This window comes from Neopsephotus bourkii, unplaced genomic scaffold (genome assembly GCF_033783945.1).
Source record: "Neopsephotus bourkii isolate Nb327-2 ecotype Australia unplaced genomic scaffold, CSIRO-AGI_Nbou_v1 NB_54, whole genome shotgun sequence".
In the NCBI taxonomy this organism is placed as follows: Eukaryota; Metazoa; Chordata; class Aves; order Psittaciformes; family Psittacidae; genus Neopsephotus; species Neopsephotus bourkii.
In genome coordinates, this window is record NW_026900571.1 from 1,429,908 (window position 1) to 1,448,556 (window position 18,649).

Genomic DNA, 18,649 nt, shown 5'->3' on the forward strand with positions numbered 1-18,649 from the left:
GTCACTCTGCTCAGTGTTCTCTTTTGCCTTTTTGTACCTTCTCTGGGCTAGTAGAAAGGTTTAAGCGGGCTCTCATGAAATGTATATTGAGAGATGCTACACTATTAGACAATGAGGAAGCAACTATCCCGAAACACTGCTTGTGGGCTTTTTGGCTAACAATAAACAGTGTTTGAGATGTAAGAATACAATAGTCATTATTTTTGATGGAGGTATTTAACATGTACACTTATTTCTTGACTTGTACTTAAATGTTACTGTTAAAGCTCTAACTTTTCATGTATTTTATTTGTGTTACTCTATCCTAAAGGACAACAGCATGTTAAATTGGAGCCTTAAGATACACAACATAAAGGTAGTGTATCTGTGGCAGCCAACAGATATCTGAACCTTAAAATGTTAGGTAAGCACTGACATTCTAGTTAACAAAAAAAAAAAAAAAAAAGAAAAAGGAAGGAGGGACTAGATAGGTATTTTCCAGTGTTCTGGGTTCTGAATATTGCAAGGGGAGAAGCAAAACACAGTAGGCATGACTTCTTCCGCAGTGAGTAAAGAATGTTGTTTGTGGTATCAAATACATTGAAACATAACTGGCTGTAAAGCACCACCTTACATCAAGCCTTCAAGTCTTGTAACACACTATATGTGAAGGGATCTAAATAATGGGAAAAGCCACATGGCTATTAGTAGGATCAGTCTAAATTCTTACTTTCTGTGAGTGTGTAGTGCCATGTAAACCTCAAAGACCACTGGACCCCTATCAAAACTTTCAGCTTCTCAGAAGAGAAAAATGACTCATTGTGAACACAGGCTTAATGTCTTACCATTTTCCTCATGGCAATATTCCTGTCCTGCAATGCTGCATCTCCGAAAAACCATCTTATTTTCAGTGAGTGTTCCAGTCTTGTCAGAGAAGATATACTGAATCTGGCCAAGGTCTTCAGCAATATTCAGTGCTCGACACTGAATTGTTGAGCCTGTTTTCTCATGGTAAAAATCAACGTCATTCTGTATTAAATAAATTTGTCCCAATTTGACAATTTCAATTGAAACATAGAGAGAAATTGGGATCAAGACCTACCAAAACAAAAAAAAACAACATGGGGATTAAATAAAACCAAACTCTTTGGTGAGTTACAAACATGAAGTAGCTCTACTGAAGCTGAAGAGTTACATCAAGGATATGAATGAGATCAGAATATGACCAACAAGCAGACCAAAGTTACCTGTAATAAGATGATCATCGTCCAGAACACATTGAATGCTGCTAATGTTGGAGGAATCAATTTCCCATCTGGCTCAGGGATGGTAAAAAAAGGTACTTCTGAATATCTACTTAACCAAATTCCATGACCTTGAAAACAAGAACAAGATAAAGTGAGTCGGTTGTATGTAAACTGTATTACAATTCAGGGTCATAGTGTTGGGTGTTATACTCTGCAGTTCTTACTTCACTTTTAAAATACCATTTTATCTCCTGATTCTTTCCTCAGCAAGAATCCCATTAAAATTAAGTATCAATGCACATCGGAATAAATACTTTACAAGCATTTCTATCAACAGGACATCTATACAGCATATCTCAGAACTAAAGGAATACTAACTACACTTGATAAACACTGTTTTTTTTAATGCAGAAAAACCTCTGACGATTAATTGTATTATCCTTGCCTGTCCAGGTTTTAGTTAACATGTGCACGTCATCATTAAGTGTAGTCTGAAGAAGTTTTTTTAGACATGTTTAAACACCTTTTTGGTTTGTCATAAAAGTTAGTCTGTTTAGATTTACTCAAGCTCACTATTTAATTAATCTCTAGAACACCAAGTCTTTACAACTCAAGTCACACTAGGCCTCTCTCCACAATGCTGTACATGCGTCTCATGTTACCTGAAAAATCCTAAAAGAAAGTAGGAGTTTTGCTGAGCAATTAGTGACAGAAAAGACAAACCACCCAGAGAAAAAAAGGACATCAACTGGAAGAACAGGTTCCAGACTCCTAAATTCACACCACACTTTAGATTAAACATGACAACATGAACTAAAACCTGGCAGCATCCCCAGCTGCTAGAGAATAATGCTTGGATAAAGGCAGCTTCTGAGATGCACTGTTAAAATGAATCAGCCCCAAAATAAACACCAAGCGTTAAAGGCTGTGAGAGGAAAACAGGAGTTTGCTGATTCTTACTTACCTATTGCACCAGTTAAACACATCAAAATTAGAAGCAGAACACACCAAAGGATATCAGTGTTCACTTTTCTTTCCAATTTACTGCGCTTGTAATGAGGGCCACTGTTATTCAGCATGGCTTTGGTTTCATGACCTGTAACAACACAGGTTGAAATTTTCTAATAGCAGGTATCAGAATCACAAGTTCTTTGCATTTCTAAACGTCTGAGAAATGAGAGCACAGATAGGAACTGAGAGTGTTAAAGCCTGAGTCCAGCCAAAAGCAGCTGTAGCTAGAAATGTTAAGAATGCCTATGTGGATTAAGTTTGCTTCTATTTTAACAATGTAAAGAGCTGATACATCTGATTATTCATGGAGGGCATGTAATTCTATCTTGTCTGCAAGGCAGCCTGTGAAAGCCAGTGTGGTTCACTAACCTGCATATACCACTATGCCTACAACAGCTTCTGTGTTTCTTACTGTGCACCCTCGAAGCAGTAAGTTTTCCTTGCTGAGGCCCACTCGATCCTTGTTTGAATGCTCGCTTAAAAAAAAAAAAAAGTACATTATTTCAGCTCTAGCAATCACCAGTCAGGCATTGCAAAGCCATTAGGGAGCAGATTTCCCAGAGAAGCTTCTAATCTCTGACAGCCATTCCGACATTTCCAATTGGACTTTTCAAAAGAATGGGATAACATGCATGTAGATCACCTTTGAAAATCCAGGCACGCAGGCACTGTATTAAAATTTTCTTTGTGTTTACAAGCATAAGTAGGCAATACTATTGAAAAGAGCTCAAAACAAACACTGGAAGTCTGAAAGCCTAAGACTTCTACTTGTACTGTCAATATCAGAAAAAAAAAATTGAACAACATAAAAAAAATCCCATTTTGAATATACTGTGAGCGTCATTACTCCTGTGGCATACTTCCAGTAAAGGTAGGCCCACTCTTTGTCAAAGTGTTTCCTCAGAGACTAAGATTTATATGTAAGATTTATATGTATTCGTTTTTCTTTTCATTTTTCTAATTTGTCAATGCCCACATGGAAGAATATTGACATTATAACTCTTAAAACCTGAAAATAAGTCACCCCATGAAATAAGTATTTTGTATTCCTACCATCTACCAAAAATCATAAACTTACAGGAAGAAAAAAGACACAGATAAGCACATCGGTCAAAAGGAGCTTGATCAAGTCACTGATGTTTACACAAAACAAATCAGATTAAGAGAGGAAGCCATTCCTTCCAATTTCCATATCTGCGCAATGCAGCCAGGCCATGGTCCAGATCAAATACTGTACATAACACATATTATTAAGAGTAGACTTGACACAGCTATTTCAAATATACAATTCCAAAATAGCCTGAACTAAGATGTTGAAAGTATTCAATTAAAAATTAAAAGCACTAGTGGTCTTGCTCAGTTCACAATCTGCTGCTCAGAAAGCCTTTCTGGAGCTCTGTCTGTTGGGCCATACTCAGAAATTTAGTGGTGTAAGCTACTTCTATGCATATTATAATTAATACTTTAAGCAAACATTACAAGCTCTCTGAAAATTAGTAAAAGCACCAAAGCAAATGACAATAGTTCAAGAGCCACAAGTCTACTTACACAAAGCCTCGGAAACAACCAAGGTCATTGTTAGGACTTTCACACTCTATTCTACTGGAGAATTTTTCTGGATCAATTTCAGAGACCTAAAGCCATAAACCCAAACAAACAGAGAACTAAGACAAAATGTGATGGAACTTAAAAAACATTATAAATTCATATAAATTTCACTATTTAGCAATTTAGCTTTGAAACTGTAAATTGCTGGTGGTGTGGATGCTCTGCTTGCTACTCACCATAAATCAGACTTACACAGCATGGAATAAATAAATAAAATAAAAAAATAAAAAATAAAGAATAAAAATGCAAGAACATCTGAAATGCAGACGTTTGCCATAGGGGTTTTTTCATGATAAGGAAAAAGAAGAAACACTGTTTTCTCTGCAACCTGAAATTCTTCCAAACAGCCATTGCTATTGTTCCTGATACCATGACCAGGATGCTGTCTGGGGTAATGCCTCTTACACAGCACTGGCAGCCTTACTCAGCCTGAGTTTATAAGGACATAGCCTCTAGGTGAAACTCAGTTGGCAGGACACTAGAGGTCTGTGAAGCTGACCATGGTTCTACCTTCAGAAACCATGCAGTCCTGACAAGAAGGCAATGACTGTTTTTATTTGAGGACAAAAATTAACAGTCTTGAATGGTAAAGGAATTATCACTTTTTTTTAGACAGTATGACTCTTCCTAGCATTTTAATGCACCTTTTTCTCTAAAGAGAGAAAACAATCTCTTTCTTGAGCGAGACTGAAATCAGACCTCACAGCAGGAGCTGGTCTGATATCAGGACCATCTCACAATGATGTAAGCCTGCAGAACCATCTGAATTTTGCCTTACATAGTTATATGTATATACAGAAAAATCAAGCAGTCTTTTCTGCCTTACTGTTTTAAATGAAGAAAGGAAAAAAAATGTATGTTATTGTAAGGGAATAAGAAAGAGCTTTGCTTATGGATATCACATCATGCCTTTGGCATTACCATAGTTGCTAAGTAGCAGGGGAGTCTTAATGCTCACAAGGTAGTACTTCTCACTTCCTCGCCACTGCTGACAATTCTGAGGCAGTTCGGGTAATTTTATCTCCAGAGGACTGAACAGTCTGCTACTATGAACAGCACAAAGGCTCCCCGCTGTTGTTTTGCATGATGTTTCAGCAGCAGGACTCAGCACCAGGTGTGTTGAGGGTTGCACTAATGCCAGGATTCTTTGTTCATTTGATTATCACCTTCTTTCTGCTAGCCTTCAACATTTTGTCTGCTAGGAATAATACTAAGTGTTTTACGGAGGTAAAAATATGTTTGCAACATGAAAAAACAGTGAAAAAGAGAAGATAGCATGCGCTTCTCTCTCCAGGTCTTTATACAGGACAGAACTGCCTTCTAAGAAATTCCACCCATGACATGACATGCACTCATAAATTATTTCTTGACTCTACCTGAATAATTGCTTTTACTGACTAGCATTACTTGAAACAGATCTTTCTTACTCTGGGTTAAGTGAACACAAAGATTTGCCCCACAATAACTCAAGCAACAGATTAGAACTGCTTTACTTATTTTGTTTTCAGATGGGGGTTGCTGAGCTATCAAGAATTCGACAGTCTAGAGGGCTGTGAGGTTTGGGGTTTTTTTGGGTTGACTATCTGTCATGTCAACTTTCTTACACCACTACAAATGCACAACTAATCACCTGCTCTGAAAATCCTCTCACCACCTGCCTCTGCTTTAGGTTGGTTTCTCCATCAAGGCTTGCTGTTTCAATGTAGCAGATCCCATCCAAGTCACTAGAATATAACAGCACCATGTCAGCAGGAATGATTTCATTACGTGAAAGCCGGATGAAGTCCCCAACACTGACATTCTTCCAGCACTCATCTATGTATTTCTTCTCTTTCCTGAAATACATACAGAAACAGTAATTTATTTTACAAATGCATAAAGTGAAAGCTCAAATGCACTGTAACTAGAAAATTAATTTAACAGTTTATGCTTCAAAGTCATTGAAAGAATCCCCTCTGTTGAGGTAGTCTGCTAGTTCAACGTGAATATAAATTACAAAGAATCATCTCTGCGGTCCAAGCCCTGTTTTTCTGGAAATCATACTCCAGATCCCTTCCCAGAATTATTCTAGGTCTATTTAAAATTCAGCCTACTTTTTCCTGTGTTTTCATTATTCCAAGAGAGTAAACAGTGTTTTCAGGACTTCTCTCTGGATCACAACTTTTTCTTGCAATTATGCAACTAAAAACAGCGTATCTTTTTCCCTTCTGATAATGCCTTCCAAAAATGTCTGTCTCCCAAGATGATGAATATCTACCAGTAAGCCAAGAATACCCAGCAATCACTTCACTGATGCTCTGAATATAAATACTTGTATTTATAGGCTTTTAAAATATCTTTACTATTAATTTTGAATGTAAGGTACCAAGACTCTGTAATACTCAAGAAGTCAGTGAAAACTCAGGCCTGTCAAGTGAGTTGAAATTCTTTATTAATTAGAAATATCAAGGCATGACATACGTAAGTTTGAACTGTTTTCTATTTTCCATTTATAGCTACTGTACTGTCCTCTGCTGAGATGAAGAATCTTCCTTTTATATAATCACAGCAGTTTACTGCAAACACAGTCAGGTTTAGTGTTGTGAATAGGATGCAAGGTTACAAGAAACAAGGAATGTTTTATGAGCTAGCTGGAGGCACACAGTAGTAGGCTACTGCAACATGGGAGATGAAACACACCTACAGTTGCTGTTGCAAACACTACTCAGGTCTGGATGCAGTACATGTTTATACAAGCTACTACTGTCTGCAGTGACTGCCTGGCTTTTCTGCCTTCCACAGTCTAACCCTAGAGCTACCTTTAAAGAGAGGAGCATATATTCTCCACACTCCTTATGTCGCAGTTACTCAGATTGGGATATGGTCTGGGCTGTGCTAGGGCTGTCTTGCATGTTGTGTTTCCTTCCCTGGATCTCATTCTAAGCTAAGAAGCACACTCCCGCTGGGGAGCTGGGAAGTGCACCTACCTTCTACAGTGTAGACATGAGCTAAGACGCTTTGCGACATGGCTGTTGTGTATTGACTGACACGTACCTACTAGCTTTAATCGAAGTGCTTCTGATAAATACTGAAACAGACACTTCTAATGACAAAAAAAAAAAAAAAATCAGAAAAATATTTCCTGTATGAAGCTTTGCAACTGTATCTTTCAGACCTGCATTATCTGACAGTACCCTTTTGGAAATGCTTGCCTACAAACAGAAGGCACAAAGCCTGCACAATTAATCAGTGCACTGATGACAGTTTCTCCAGTAAAGATAAGGTGGAAGTGGTTATGTTACTTAACGGTTAAGTGCAAACAAATCAAAACCAGGAAGCAACAAAAGCTGACATAAAATGAAAGTGATATAAGGCACATCTGTTTTCTCCTTAAGATGCACATTCACTACTTTTCAACACAGAAAATGGCACAAGGGAAAGCATGTAAAACTTAAAGCTACAGCCACACCTATCACAAGACGGATGGCCTAAAAAAACCCAAACACTTCAGGAATTAACTGAGTTACCTTTTCATACCAGTATATGGTATATACAAGTATTTTCTCTTGAAAATAAACAGATTGAGAGGGTAAAACAAAGAAACAAACAAAACAACAAAAAGACTTGAATGAAAAATTTCTAAAGTAAATTAACAAAATCCAACTAACCACAGAAGTAAACAGGAAAAGGGAAGTAAGAGTTGCTGAAACAGGGTGCCACTCTCAGATACTGAAGATACAACTTAAGCTTTGATAAATGTAAATGTATTTGGGAGACACAGCGAGCTGAAAACTAGTAATTTTTAAGAACTACCCCTCAGGTACTGAAAACTACATCAGCATAACTATCAGCATAACTGTATGTGTAGGCCAATTTACCCTGCTGTGAAGGCCCAGGCAGTCCAATTAGGGCACAACACCAACTGGAGCAGAATCCCCTGGGCAACCCAAAACAGCACCCTTTTACCTCACCCTCCAGAAAGGATGGAAAGGATCTGAGAACCAGGAGGGTGGTGGGAGAAAATTATTTCCACAGCCAGTTTTTATCTAGAAGAGTTTGAGAAAGGATGGAAACAGAAGGGTAAGCAAGGCAAAATAACCTCATAAGAGAAGAAAGCAATGGCATCACTGTATTATATACATGTAGCAAGATAAAAATACCAGGTAGAAATGTTGTCAACTTCTGCCACTGATTTCTACAGGAATTTTTCAAAATGAACTGGAGTTTGCAAAACCACAGAAATATTTGGAAATTAAAGATTTAGTGACAAAGCAAGCCTGACATTTATCCTTGAAGTAATTATACACTGGAGATTTAAAAAAAAAAAAAAAAAGAGGGAGAAAAGAATTGGTACTCTCACTTCCCCGTATTTTTTGTTAACTACCAGGTATTTATTTAAAAATTATGAAAAACTATTTGTCTGTCCTGCCAGTGGTGAGATAAGCCCTCAGGAGACAGCAAATACTTCTCTTTTAAATCACTACCTATTTAATAAATGTAGTACTGAAAGCATATGATGCTTCTTGTTAATTGGTGCACCTGCACCTACATGCGAGGCTTGGAATGAAACAGAAATATATTTGAGAGGTCTGCAGGAGAGGGAATAAGAAAACAAGTGTATCAAAGAGCAAAGTTATCTGCCCTACTGCTGATGCAGCAGATGGATTATGCACATATTCTTTTTTCAGTTCAGCACAAAGGCAAAAAATTTAACTGTCTTTAGTAGTAGGTCAGTGGAGGAATAAATGGATTTTTCCATCATAATCCCCGCACCACAGTTCCACTGAAATGACAAACTATTGTTTTTAACAGATGCTCAAACAGAAGCGCCTTCATACTTTGTGATTCATGGCTATTTTAATAAGATCCAACTACTGTAACTTGCTCAAAATGTACAAAGACTGAGAACGAAGTATTTAACATCCTAGCAACAATTAAAACCTAAATTAAATTGCACATTAGCACATCTTATTGTTTATTGATATGTTCTATTACTCCGCAAGAGAGAGATTAGCAGGAAAAAAAACCCAAACATTTTAAGCAACCCTTATTTTATCATATTTTCAAGACAGAAATAAGCTTTCATGGAAAAATCAGCGCACAGAAACTAGCATCAAGTCGCTCAGATAGATTTATCAAGGCACTGAAACCGGCACATTTTGTCAGGGATAAGAGACCACAGCACAACAAGTTTCTATTATGAACTCTACTTTGTACAAAAGCAAGCCTCACAAGAGTTCAAGTTCAGGATGACTGGTCTAATAATAATGCATATTCAGATACCAACAGGAAGCCTTCCAGCTTTCAAGCATGACAACTACTGCTTAGTTAAATTTTGAGATAGCAAGAAAAGCCATTATGTTGGGCACTTCTCAGTAGCCATGTAGATTATCAGAATCTAATGTATAAGTAAAATTACACAGACAGCATGTACAATGCATACAACCTTTCCAGATGAACAAATGCACAGTAAAAAAACCCTGGAAATTGTATTCAACATTAGCTAGTTCATCATGTTTACGATTTATATGACTATGATTGATTTAATACATGCACTGGAAGAGTCATTACAATTTCTAACGGATTCTTGTTAAACTAAGAAATTCTGAACCCTAATGTGAGATTAACGGAAGCCCAAGATAAATCAGCTCAGATGTAGTGACTGATCATTTTTGTACCATTAAGATTTAATCATCCTGAACCATGCCTCCAAATTTATTTTTAAAACCAGATTACACTATATAAAATAAATCATGATAAAGAAATTAAAGATTTAAAAAAAAAAGTTACAAAACTTAAATACTTATAGGCACAAGAAGGAATTTTTACAGATGACTAATATGGCCACTGATTATTACACATTTTTGGAAGAGAAGATCAGAAATTAATTCTGCTCATTGACATTGTTGTGTGATTGCAAGTAACACAAAGGTTTCAGGGATATGGATATTGAATGCTTCAGCATTCTGGGAATGAATTCTTTCAGGGTACATGGCTATTTATAGCAGAAATAATCCAATTTCTCCCTTAAGTCTTCTCTGCAGACATGAAAAAGAAAGAAAATGTTTATCTTCCCTAACAGTCCAATTACTTGTTTCAATGGGTTGAATAGAACAATTCTGGGAAAACTGCTATATTTATTCATGGTTGCAGGACAAAAACCTGTTTGCTCTTCCTTTGATGATATAAAACGATATTCCAGACTTTTTCCATAGTTATAAGCTAGCTCTTAAAATACTAGTAGAGTATGGCAAATGCCAGAAATACGGAAATTCCATCTTCTGAGTAATATCACAATACTTTTAACAGTAGTTATGTAGTACCAGATTGCAAACCTGTTGCATGGGCCAGTCTATACTACAGGGTTTAGGGTTTGGCATAACCAGCTAGCACATTAAGACTGTAGAAAAGTTTCTTTTCAGTGTAGTGCTTTCACTAGGAAAAGGTGTGTCTTTAATGAAAACAGGAAGCTTTAAATGCGGTTTGGCACTACAGCAACTACTGTCTGCTATTTCTTGGACCTTACTGAATTTGTTAGTGTCTAACTACTAATCAATCCTCTCCTACGAGTGATACTACAACAACACAAGATAAGTGATGTTTTCCAAAACAGCTGCTTCCCTACATGACCACAGAGCATGCGAGAAAGAAAAAGGGTCCACTATACTTCTTTCATTTTTGCATTTTACAGGCTTTGAATGACTCCAGAATATGCTCTTATGAAAGATCTAAAAGAAAATGATGCGGGCAGCACTGATATGCACTAAATAAGTTTTTTGCCAGTTAATTTTGAATATAATCAGTTTCTGTTCCTGTCTTTTTATTTTCATGATGCTTACAGTGATTATAGAGGAATTAAAAATACCCCTTTCAAAACAAATGCTATACGCAACAATGCTTAACTAGTCAAACTACCATGGTTAATACAGTATGAAATCATGCATGAACACCTGCCTCAACCAAAGAATTTTTTCCAGCAAATTTTATACTAATTTGATATCCATTTAGCAAAACTGGTGATAAAGACTCAACTGGACCAGCCCCTGAGCAACCTGACCTAATGACCTGCTCTGAGCAGAGGGTTGGACTAGATGACCTCCAGAGACCCTTTCCTACTAAAATTATTTTATGATTCTATGAACATCCAGAAATTAAACAGAAAGATTTATCAACAACTTTTCCACATATAATCAAATAATAGCAATGAACCAGAAAGACTGTTGCCTCTTACCTGCTATATACCTTAGTTAGTAAGTTGTTTATCTGTTTATCCATTTTGTACTTGGAGTAATCTTCCAGACCATCTTTCACTGCAATAATTGTCAGAACCACTACCAGAGGTAGCATTGTAATTTCTTTTTGGAAGGCTTCCACCAGAGGAACCCAATTTAGGACAACTAGAAATAGGAAATATAAATTGGCAACTCTGAAACAAGAAGAAAATACAGGAGTTAGCTGTGCTAGCAGACAGTTGTCCTTATTTTCCAACTCCATGCTGTACAGACACTTAAGTTAGCAGGGCTTTATCTTTTCTTCAGCCCAAGTGTAATAAGAACTAAGTATCCAGAACTTAGTTTTAACTCTCTGGTCAACAGATTACTTAGCTGCACAGTTGCTTAATATGCATGATCAAAAGATGCAGAAAACAAGAATTTTTATATATTTTCAAACCTGTGCTCCAGGCATGTGCCTTCTAGTGATACTCTGGTGAGCTTGCACTCTTTCAAATTTCCAGGTCTTTAAATGTTATCATCTCCAGGGGGACATAACAAGGTTTTAAAAGGAAGCCATTCTACAACCTCCCTATATGACTTTACAGATCAGCAGTCTTCCAAGCAGAAGGAGGGTGAAAAAAACTGGCAACAGAGAAAGACAGGAGGAAGGGGAGAAATACATTTGCAGGAAATGAGCTGGAAATTCTACTGCAGATTGCTGTGTGGCAGTGCTCCAAGAGTAAGGAACATTTCAATAACCTGAAGGACAAAATTAGCAGACATTACATAAGCTATGGAGAAAAGGATTAGCCCAACACTGATGATACTCAAGAGGCCTGGCCAAATAACAAAGATCTCTTCAGGAGTGACAGGCAGGTCAAGAGGAAGAATAATTTTTAATATCTGTCTATAAAGCAACACATTTAAATAAAAGGATTCCACTTCAGAAGAACGACCACAACAAAAAAGGAGCTCATTACCTGTGAAATTGTTCAAACAAATTCCGTGGTAAAAAATTCAATAATGTATACTTAGTAGTTCGTATTTTGTTGCTCATGTACAGTTTTGATACTTTTTCATACTCTTCCTTAAAATGTCCCAAACAGGGTATTACTATCCTATGTTTGCCAATGGCTTTTGCTGATTGATGGCACTTGTTACTTGAATTGCTGGCTCTGCTACCTTCTCTGCCCTCTGTAGATATCAGGCGTTGCCAACGGTATCGGGCCCAGCGGATGGGATCTGCCATTGTGCCTGGAATGTTTTACAATCCAAGGAGTGTCCTCTATCTAGAAACATGTTAGAAGACAGCAAGTTACATGATAATTCTGTAAAGGCTCTTCTACTAAAAAGGCACAGTTACAGTTTCGAACAAGACTAGGAAAAAAATCATTTACATAAAAATCCCCAAATAGATAATACAGGTTATGTGAGGTCAGGAACCCCTGCTTCAAAGGTTGAATTTATCTGAATTTCACCCATCCTTTCAGGATCTTAGAGTTTAATTACTCCATTTAAAATGCACAGTATTTTTGTAAAAGCACCTCTTGCAAGCAGCCCACCCACCAGTTTCTTGTGCTGCAGTATGGTGAAGGAAGTAGGCAGGCAAGCTGCTAATTCTGCAGAGAACAGCATTTTTGAAGGAATCCTTATCTCAAACACTGAAATCCTTACTGATGGTTAACAACCTTTATTAAACTCAGCAGTCAATGATAAAATAGGCACTTGAATACAGTTTTAGGCATGAAGCAAGGAATTGCCAGTGACAGGCACTAAGCAGTATGAGCGAAACCCCCCTTCTTTGTTGAATTAGAAACAGTTCTGAGGAATTTTACCAGTTGAGAGAGGATGAATAAACTTCATGCCAATGCTTCTCCTCCTTCACCTTACTAAGTTCCAGCAATCTACCCAGGAATTTGTTTTCCTAAAAGCTAAAACTCATAGGCAGAGGTGATGCTCACTTTACCAAACCACCTAATGCATTCAGAAAGGGACAAGGACTTTTACACACACAAACTATGTTTTAACAGAAGGTCAACATTTCTGTTTTTTATGATTTACAAGTTTTGACAAACAATAGTTACTGCATTTTTTATACTAATTCTTCCATAGAACTGCTCATCATATATTTGTTTAAAACTGTAACTTGTGTGAGGCCCGAATCATCAGTACAGCTACTTCTGACTGCAGACTACTTTCCTTCCATCTGGGATCTTACTATCTGCATACATTATAGCAAAACTTTTCACTATAATGTTCTTCCTAAATTCCCCCCCAAGAGCTGCCTCTAACACTTGCTGGGTCTTTCTAAACAAAATCTATTTTCTACAGATTACCTTAGTAAAGACTATCTGATTAGTCATCAAACTACTCCTGATTTTGGCTTCAATCACATCAGGTTTCTATCCACATGTATCTTGGAAGTGACAAATGCCACTCTGTTGCTCAAATTCCACCAAAATGTTGCTTTAAAAAGTACTTTTTCAAACTATCAAATTCACATTATCATATCTTCGCTTACATACATCTTCCTTGATTTTTCCTTTCTACTATTACAATTGCTGAAATCTTGAAACATAGGCACAATGTCCTCAGCAAGTTCTTTAGCAGTGAGCTAGTATTAATATATCTACATCAACCCACCCTGTCCTTAAAAACAACATTCTGCAAACTTCCTAAAAAGCCTGGTCCACTGTGTCACTACCCGTTTGCTTAGAAAGCTTTCCCTTAATGACTAACTGGTCTCTTCCTCTGACCAAATTAAGATGGTACGTTTTTGTCCTATCATCATTAGATATGGATAGTTACTGCCTGCTACAATCTCAATGTCTTCGAAGACTGTCCCCACACACAAGAAACTCTTGTTCTTTTTTAGAAACCAAGATCTGCATGTGAAGGGAGAAGAGGAACAAGGAAAGAAAACCAAACCTCTATATAGCACCTCCTCTAAGCATCCCCCAGTGCTTCCCACACGAATTACTGTTTTCCCAAGGCTCTTCTGTAGTGCTTCCCCAGGTGATATAAGAGACCAGTTTGAGAAAAAGAGAATTCCCTTTATTCTCAGTGCTAAACCTTGTGGCCCCCGTAACCATCAGACCACCAAAGGCAAACAACTGCTGCACAGAAAGGCAGCTAAGTCTGTGACTTCTCAGCGAAACGAGGAGGTTGTGAAGATTTTCCAAAATATAAGGCATTCTCTTTATTTTTACAGAATGTGGAATCTTCATGTCTTTGTCCCCTCTAATCATACTGCCTGGGGCACCAAAAATGACTGCCCTCTGGATAGAGGCTACTATCCCATTTTAATCAGGGTCAATCTTTCCTCCAGAGGTGCAAACTCTGACCTTGGCAAGCAGCTATTTCACAACAGTGAGCTACTTTTAAGGTACTGCTACCACATAGCAGCAATCTGACATGTGAACGTTGATCTGTATACATGTGAATGAGATGCTTCAATTCTTTTGCACTGAGTCTGAGAACAAGTCTAAAGCTTGGAAGATAGCCAGGTCTTAAAATAATGTTTAGGAACTGAAGAATGTGCTGCTAGTGGAGTTCATACTTGGCTATGCAGAGGTCTTCAAGGCACCTAGAGCTCCTAAAAATCAAACCAACCCATCTACACGAGTCAGGACTGAAATAAAGGACAAAGACCTTAATATTAAAGTATTAAATATTAGTATTAAATATTAAACAGCATTTGAAAAGCTGACTGGCTGAAAAGAAGAACTTTCTTCTTTGCAATAACAAATTTTAGCAGTTGAACTGTAAAAAAAAAACCACCACCCCACCAACCTAAATTTCTAGAGTTCTGATGACATCCTTAGGATGTAATCATTTTGAGGAAACAACATTTCTCCTTAACTGTCTCTATAGTGTGACAAATCAGTAACTTCACAAACAGATCTTATGCAATAAGAAGCCTTTTTAAAGAATGGTTTGCTTTAATTAACAATATGCTGGATTATCAGGGAGATTTTTAACAAGATTTCTTTTTTGTTCTGTTAAATTTATCCCTTTCCAGCTTCCATCTTTAGCATGAATCATACAGGGTGTGACAACTACCCACACTTTTGCTTGAAACAATAATTCTTTGCCCAAGTGCAGTAAACCAACATGCTGTTACGATGTGCAATATCCTGTAGAAAACTTACATAAGTAAACACCCCAAAATATTTCTAGATGCCATGAACTACGTACTTGAGAGGTTTGACTTGTCAAGAAAATCATGCCGGTTTTCACAAGACCATCAAACAAACATCTGATACTGGTGACTTCTGTGACCAGAAGCAGCAGCAGAAGTAAGGAAACACTTTCTCAAAGCAAACTCCCAGGGCTAATGGGAATGCAAAGGCTTTAAATGGCAGATCCTGTTCACTCAGAGAAAATAATGTAGGCAAAATAACCTACTAAAGCTAAACCAACTTTAAAAGCTTAAGAATTACAGTATCAGTAACATGCAAACAAAGATGGGAAAAGAGTTGAGAATCAAGAAAACCAAAAATGAAAAGCTGATAAATTTCAAGACCTTCTAAATTCTCTTTTTTGTTTCATCTATTACCTTTTGTAGCATTTGATACCTGGTGACCACTTTAATGGAATATGGGGAGAGTACTGGACATTTAACATGACAGCATGCTAAGACAAAATTCCTCACCACTGGAGCTGAAGATTGGAACTGCATAAGCAGTGTTGCTAAAGAGCAGTCACCTCTCACTGCATATACATCCCTGACTCCTGACACAGCTCCAAAACCTCTGCCCCACCCTTCCTCACCCTCCTTCAGAGAATCACAGCTTAAAAAAAACCAGAAAACATCGGGTTCGGATGCGTGCACCGCGTATTTCTGCCATTAGCCCCAGCATTTTAACAACTTTTAAGAAAACTCTGAAGAAGACTGTATGAGCAAGATATAACCAACATAAAATCACTGCAACTGCATTGTACCGAAAATGCTTTATGAGAAGCAACAAATGATCTGCTATGGTCAAAACAGTGTCCTGGGTTTAGCAGTGGCAGTCATTTTTCTCTTTCTTGGTAGCTGGTGCAGGGCTGTGTTTTGACTTTCAGCTGGGAACAGAGCTGAAAAACAATGATGTTTTGGTTTGGCCAAGGACTTTGTGAGCCTCATGCTCTGCCAGGGAGGAGGGGAGCTGGGAGGAAGCAGAGACAGGACACCTGACCCAAACTGACCAAAGAGGTATTCCATACCACAGCACGTCATGCCCAGGATGTAACTGGGAGTTAGCCGGAAGGGCTGGGTGGACTGCAGGGTTGGAGGAGGTATAGGTCGGTGCTTGGTCGGGCTGGGGGGGGCGAGTTATCGGTCGCCTGGTGGTGAGGTGCTGTATTCTCTTCCCTTGTTATTTCCTTCATCATTACTATTATTGGTGGTAGCAGTAGTTATTTGTGTTATACCTTAGTTACTAAACTGTTCTTATCTCAACCCGTGGGAGTTGCATTCTTTCTGATTCTCCTCTCTGTCCCTCCAGGAGTAAGGGGAGGGCAAGAAACGGGGGGGGGGGGGAGTGGGTAACAAGCTGTCTGGCTGTGGGTTAAACCACGACAAACAGCGAATCAGGCAATTAACCAGTAACTTGGGAAGAAAATATGTGGATCTCATACTCTTCCACAACGCCCTCTGACTCACCTGGGATTTGACTGAACTACCATTTTAAAAAGGGGGGTTTTTGTCGTTGCTTTAATCATTTGCACTTCCATTTTAAAATAGAATTTTATGAGTTTGCAAACTTCAGAAACCTTTGTTGTTGTTGTTGTTTTTTTTATCTTCTGAGGATTTTTCTTCTTCCTCTTAAATTTGGATCATAAAGTAATGAGCACCTTTTCTCTGGTTAGCTAGAAGGAGGCCAAAAGGTGATTCATCAACTTCATGCTAGATATTGCAAAGCATGAAGTTGCCAAAGATCAAATAAAAGCTGGTTTAAGCATTTTTTCTATGAAATCCCTTCTCCTAAAACATTATTTGACCCTCTTCAATGTCATTTTTCATAGTAAATTCTTATGTTCTCCAGTTTACATGAATTCAAGGTAATAAAAAATGGCAGATGTTTCTTTAAACACTGGAAAACACCCACTAGATGAATTACTTTGAAGCAGTATTTTAAAGGTTTATCTGAAAAAAAAACCCCAACCAAACACCAAACAAAAACAATAAAAAACTTTAACAAAACACCAAGAATAATGTTCATGTATGTGAATATAGGAACCCTAAATGATTACACACTAAGTCTTGAGGACAGCATGACACAAGCTAGACTGTTCTCATTTTGCATTACACACTCAAGCGAATACTAGTTCATCTTGTTAGATGGCAATAGCTGATACAGAGATAATCCAGATGTTTTACATGCAAAAACGCAAGATCTTGTAGCAACCTCACTAATGTCACATGATCATGATGAAATGTGGAAGGGAATTATCTGACACTGGACATACTTGCTTTCTCTTCACCTCAGTTCCCTCATGTATTCCAATTCTTTCAAATTCTTATAAAGCACTTTAAGATATGGAAAACTGCAAGGACTGGATATGGTTAATGTGCAATAGCTGGTTGTCAAATCTTTGTAAAAGCAAGGCACAGCAGTGTCATTTTTACCACAGGACAGGTCAACACTTTACACTATCCATGTTTGAACATCCTGTATCACAATAAAAAAACCGTTTAATAACTCTCTGCTAGCAGCAATGCCAAGAAAACTCTCAGGTTAAATAGTCCATATACTGAATGAAGGGTGTTTCATCATAAAAACCAGTATAAGCATTCTCTTCTATGTACATTTCATGTTGAAAAGTCTTTTTCTTTTCCCATCACTTGCCTTTCATTGGTTCTTGTAAACTTTGTCAGCTCCCAGCTCCATGAAGTGCCACCTTCACATCTGCATGCAAGCCTTTGCTCCTAGCTTTCCTGCAAGGAGATGTAGCTGACTTAAAATCCCTTAGTTCCAACTGTATTATTCAGTAGCTTTTGGTACTAGTCAGTAGCCTTCAGTAGTCTTTCTTGAGACTGACTTTAAAACAGATGTGTAGATAATTTAGCCAATGTTTATATTGCTCCGGAGCTCCACCTTATGTTGTGGTCATTTGCTCACATGGCATGTGAAATGCCCTACCATTTACCCCAGCTTCTCTTGACCACTTCCTCCCTTCTGACAGCATCCTTCTCTTTTCCTGTGACCTCAAAATAGTTAGTCCTCATACTTCTTTCAGAAATGTCTCTGTTAAATACCCTTGGTAAATTATATGTTTCACAAGAATGTTCCTCAGACCACTGGCACATGCATATGTATGGTGCACGTTTCTACCATGTTCCTGCTCAGGAACAGTCTTTGGACACAATGTGCAGGAGGCCTTATGCGTCATCTGGGCTGTCATCAGTAGGAAGTTATAACTCAATTCTTGGCAAACAGAAATGCAACCAATAAAATTGCATTATCTTACCTGAAAAAATGTCTAGAGCACCTAAAAGGGAAGCAATTCAAACAATGTATTTCTCCAGCAATACCCCTTTTCTTAGCTCTCTTCCTGAATATTTCAGGATATTCTGCAGGTCTGAGGTTCTGGAGTGACCAGGGAAGATAAAAAATGCTAACCCAA

The 18,649-nt window shown here is 37.8% G+C and overlaps 1 protein-coding gene across 3 annotated transcripts in view; it reads right to left on the reverse strand.

Moving 5' to 3' along the window:
* Positions 1–18,649, reverse strand: part of ATP10D (ATPase phospholipid transporting 10D (putative)) — a 125,778-nt gene that overhangs the window by 23,934 nt on the left and 83,195 nt on the right. For 2 of the 3 annotated variants that reach the window (XM_061353086.1, XM_061353078.1), the window contains exons 2-9: positions 12,019–12,327; positions 11,056–11,250; positions 5,476–5,680; positions 3,786–3,871; positions 2,607–2,713; positions 2,191–2,322; positions 1,227–1,354; positions 825–1,077 (exon numbers count right to left, since the gene is read on the reverse strand). In XM_061353086.1, coding sequence (XP_061209070.1) covers positions 825–1,077; positions 1,227–1,354; positions 2,191–2,322; positions 2,607–2,713; positions 3,786–3,871; positions 5,476–5,680; positions 11,056–11,250; positions 12,019–12,287 — 1,375 coding nt within the window. In that variant the 5' untranslated portion in view covers positions 12,288–12,327. Of the gene's footprint in view, positions 1–824; positions 1,078–1,226; positions 1,355–2,190; positions 2,323–2,606; positions 2,714–3,785; positions 3,872–5,475; positions 5,681–11,055; positions 11,251–12,018; positions 12,328–12,873; positions 12,907–18,649 lie in introns of those variants that run through there. The other variant, XM_061353095.1, reaches the window with a different exon arrangement.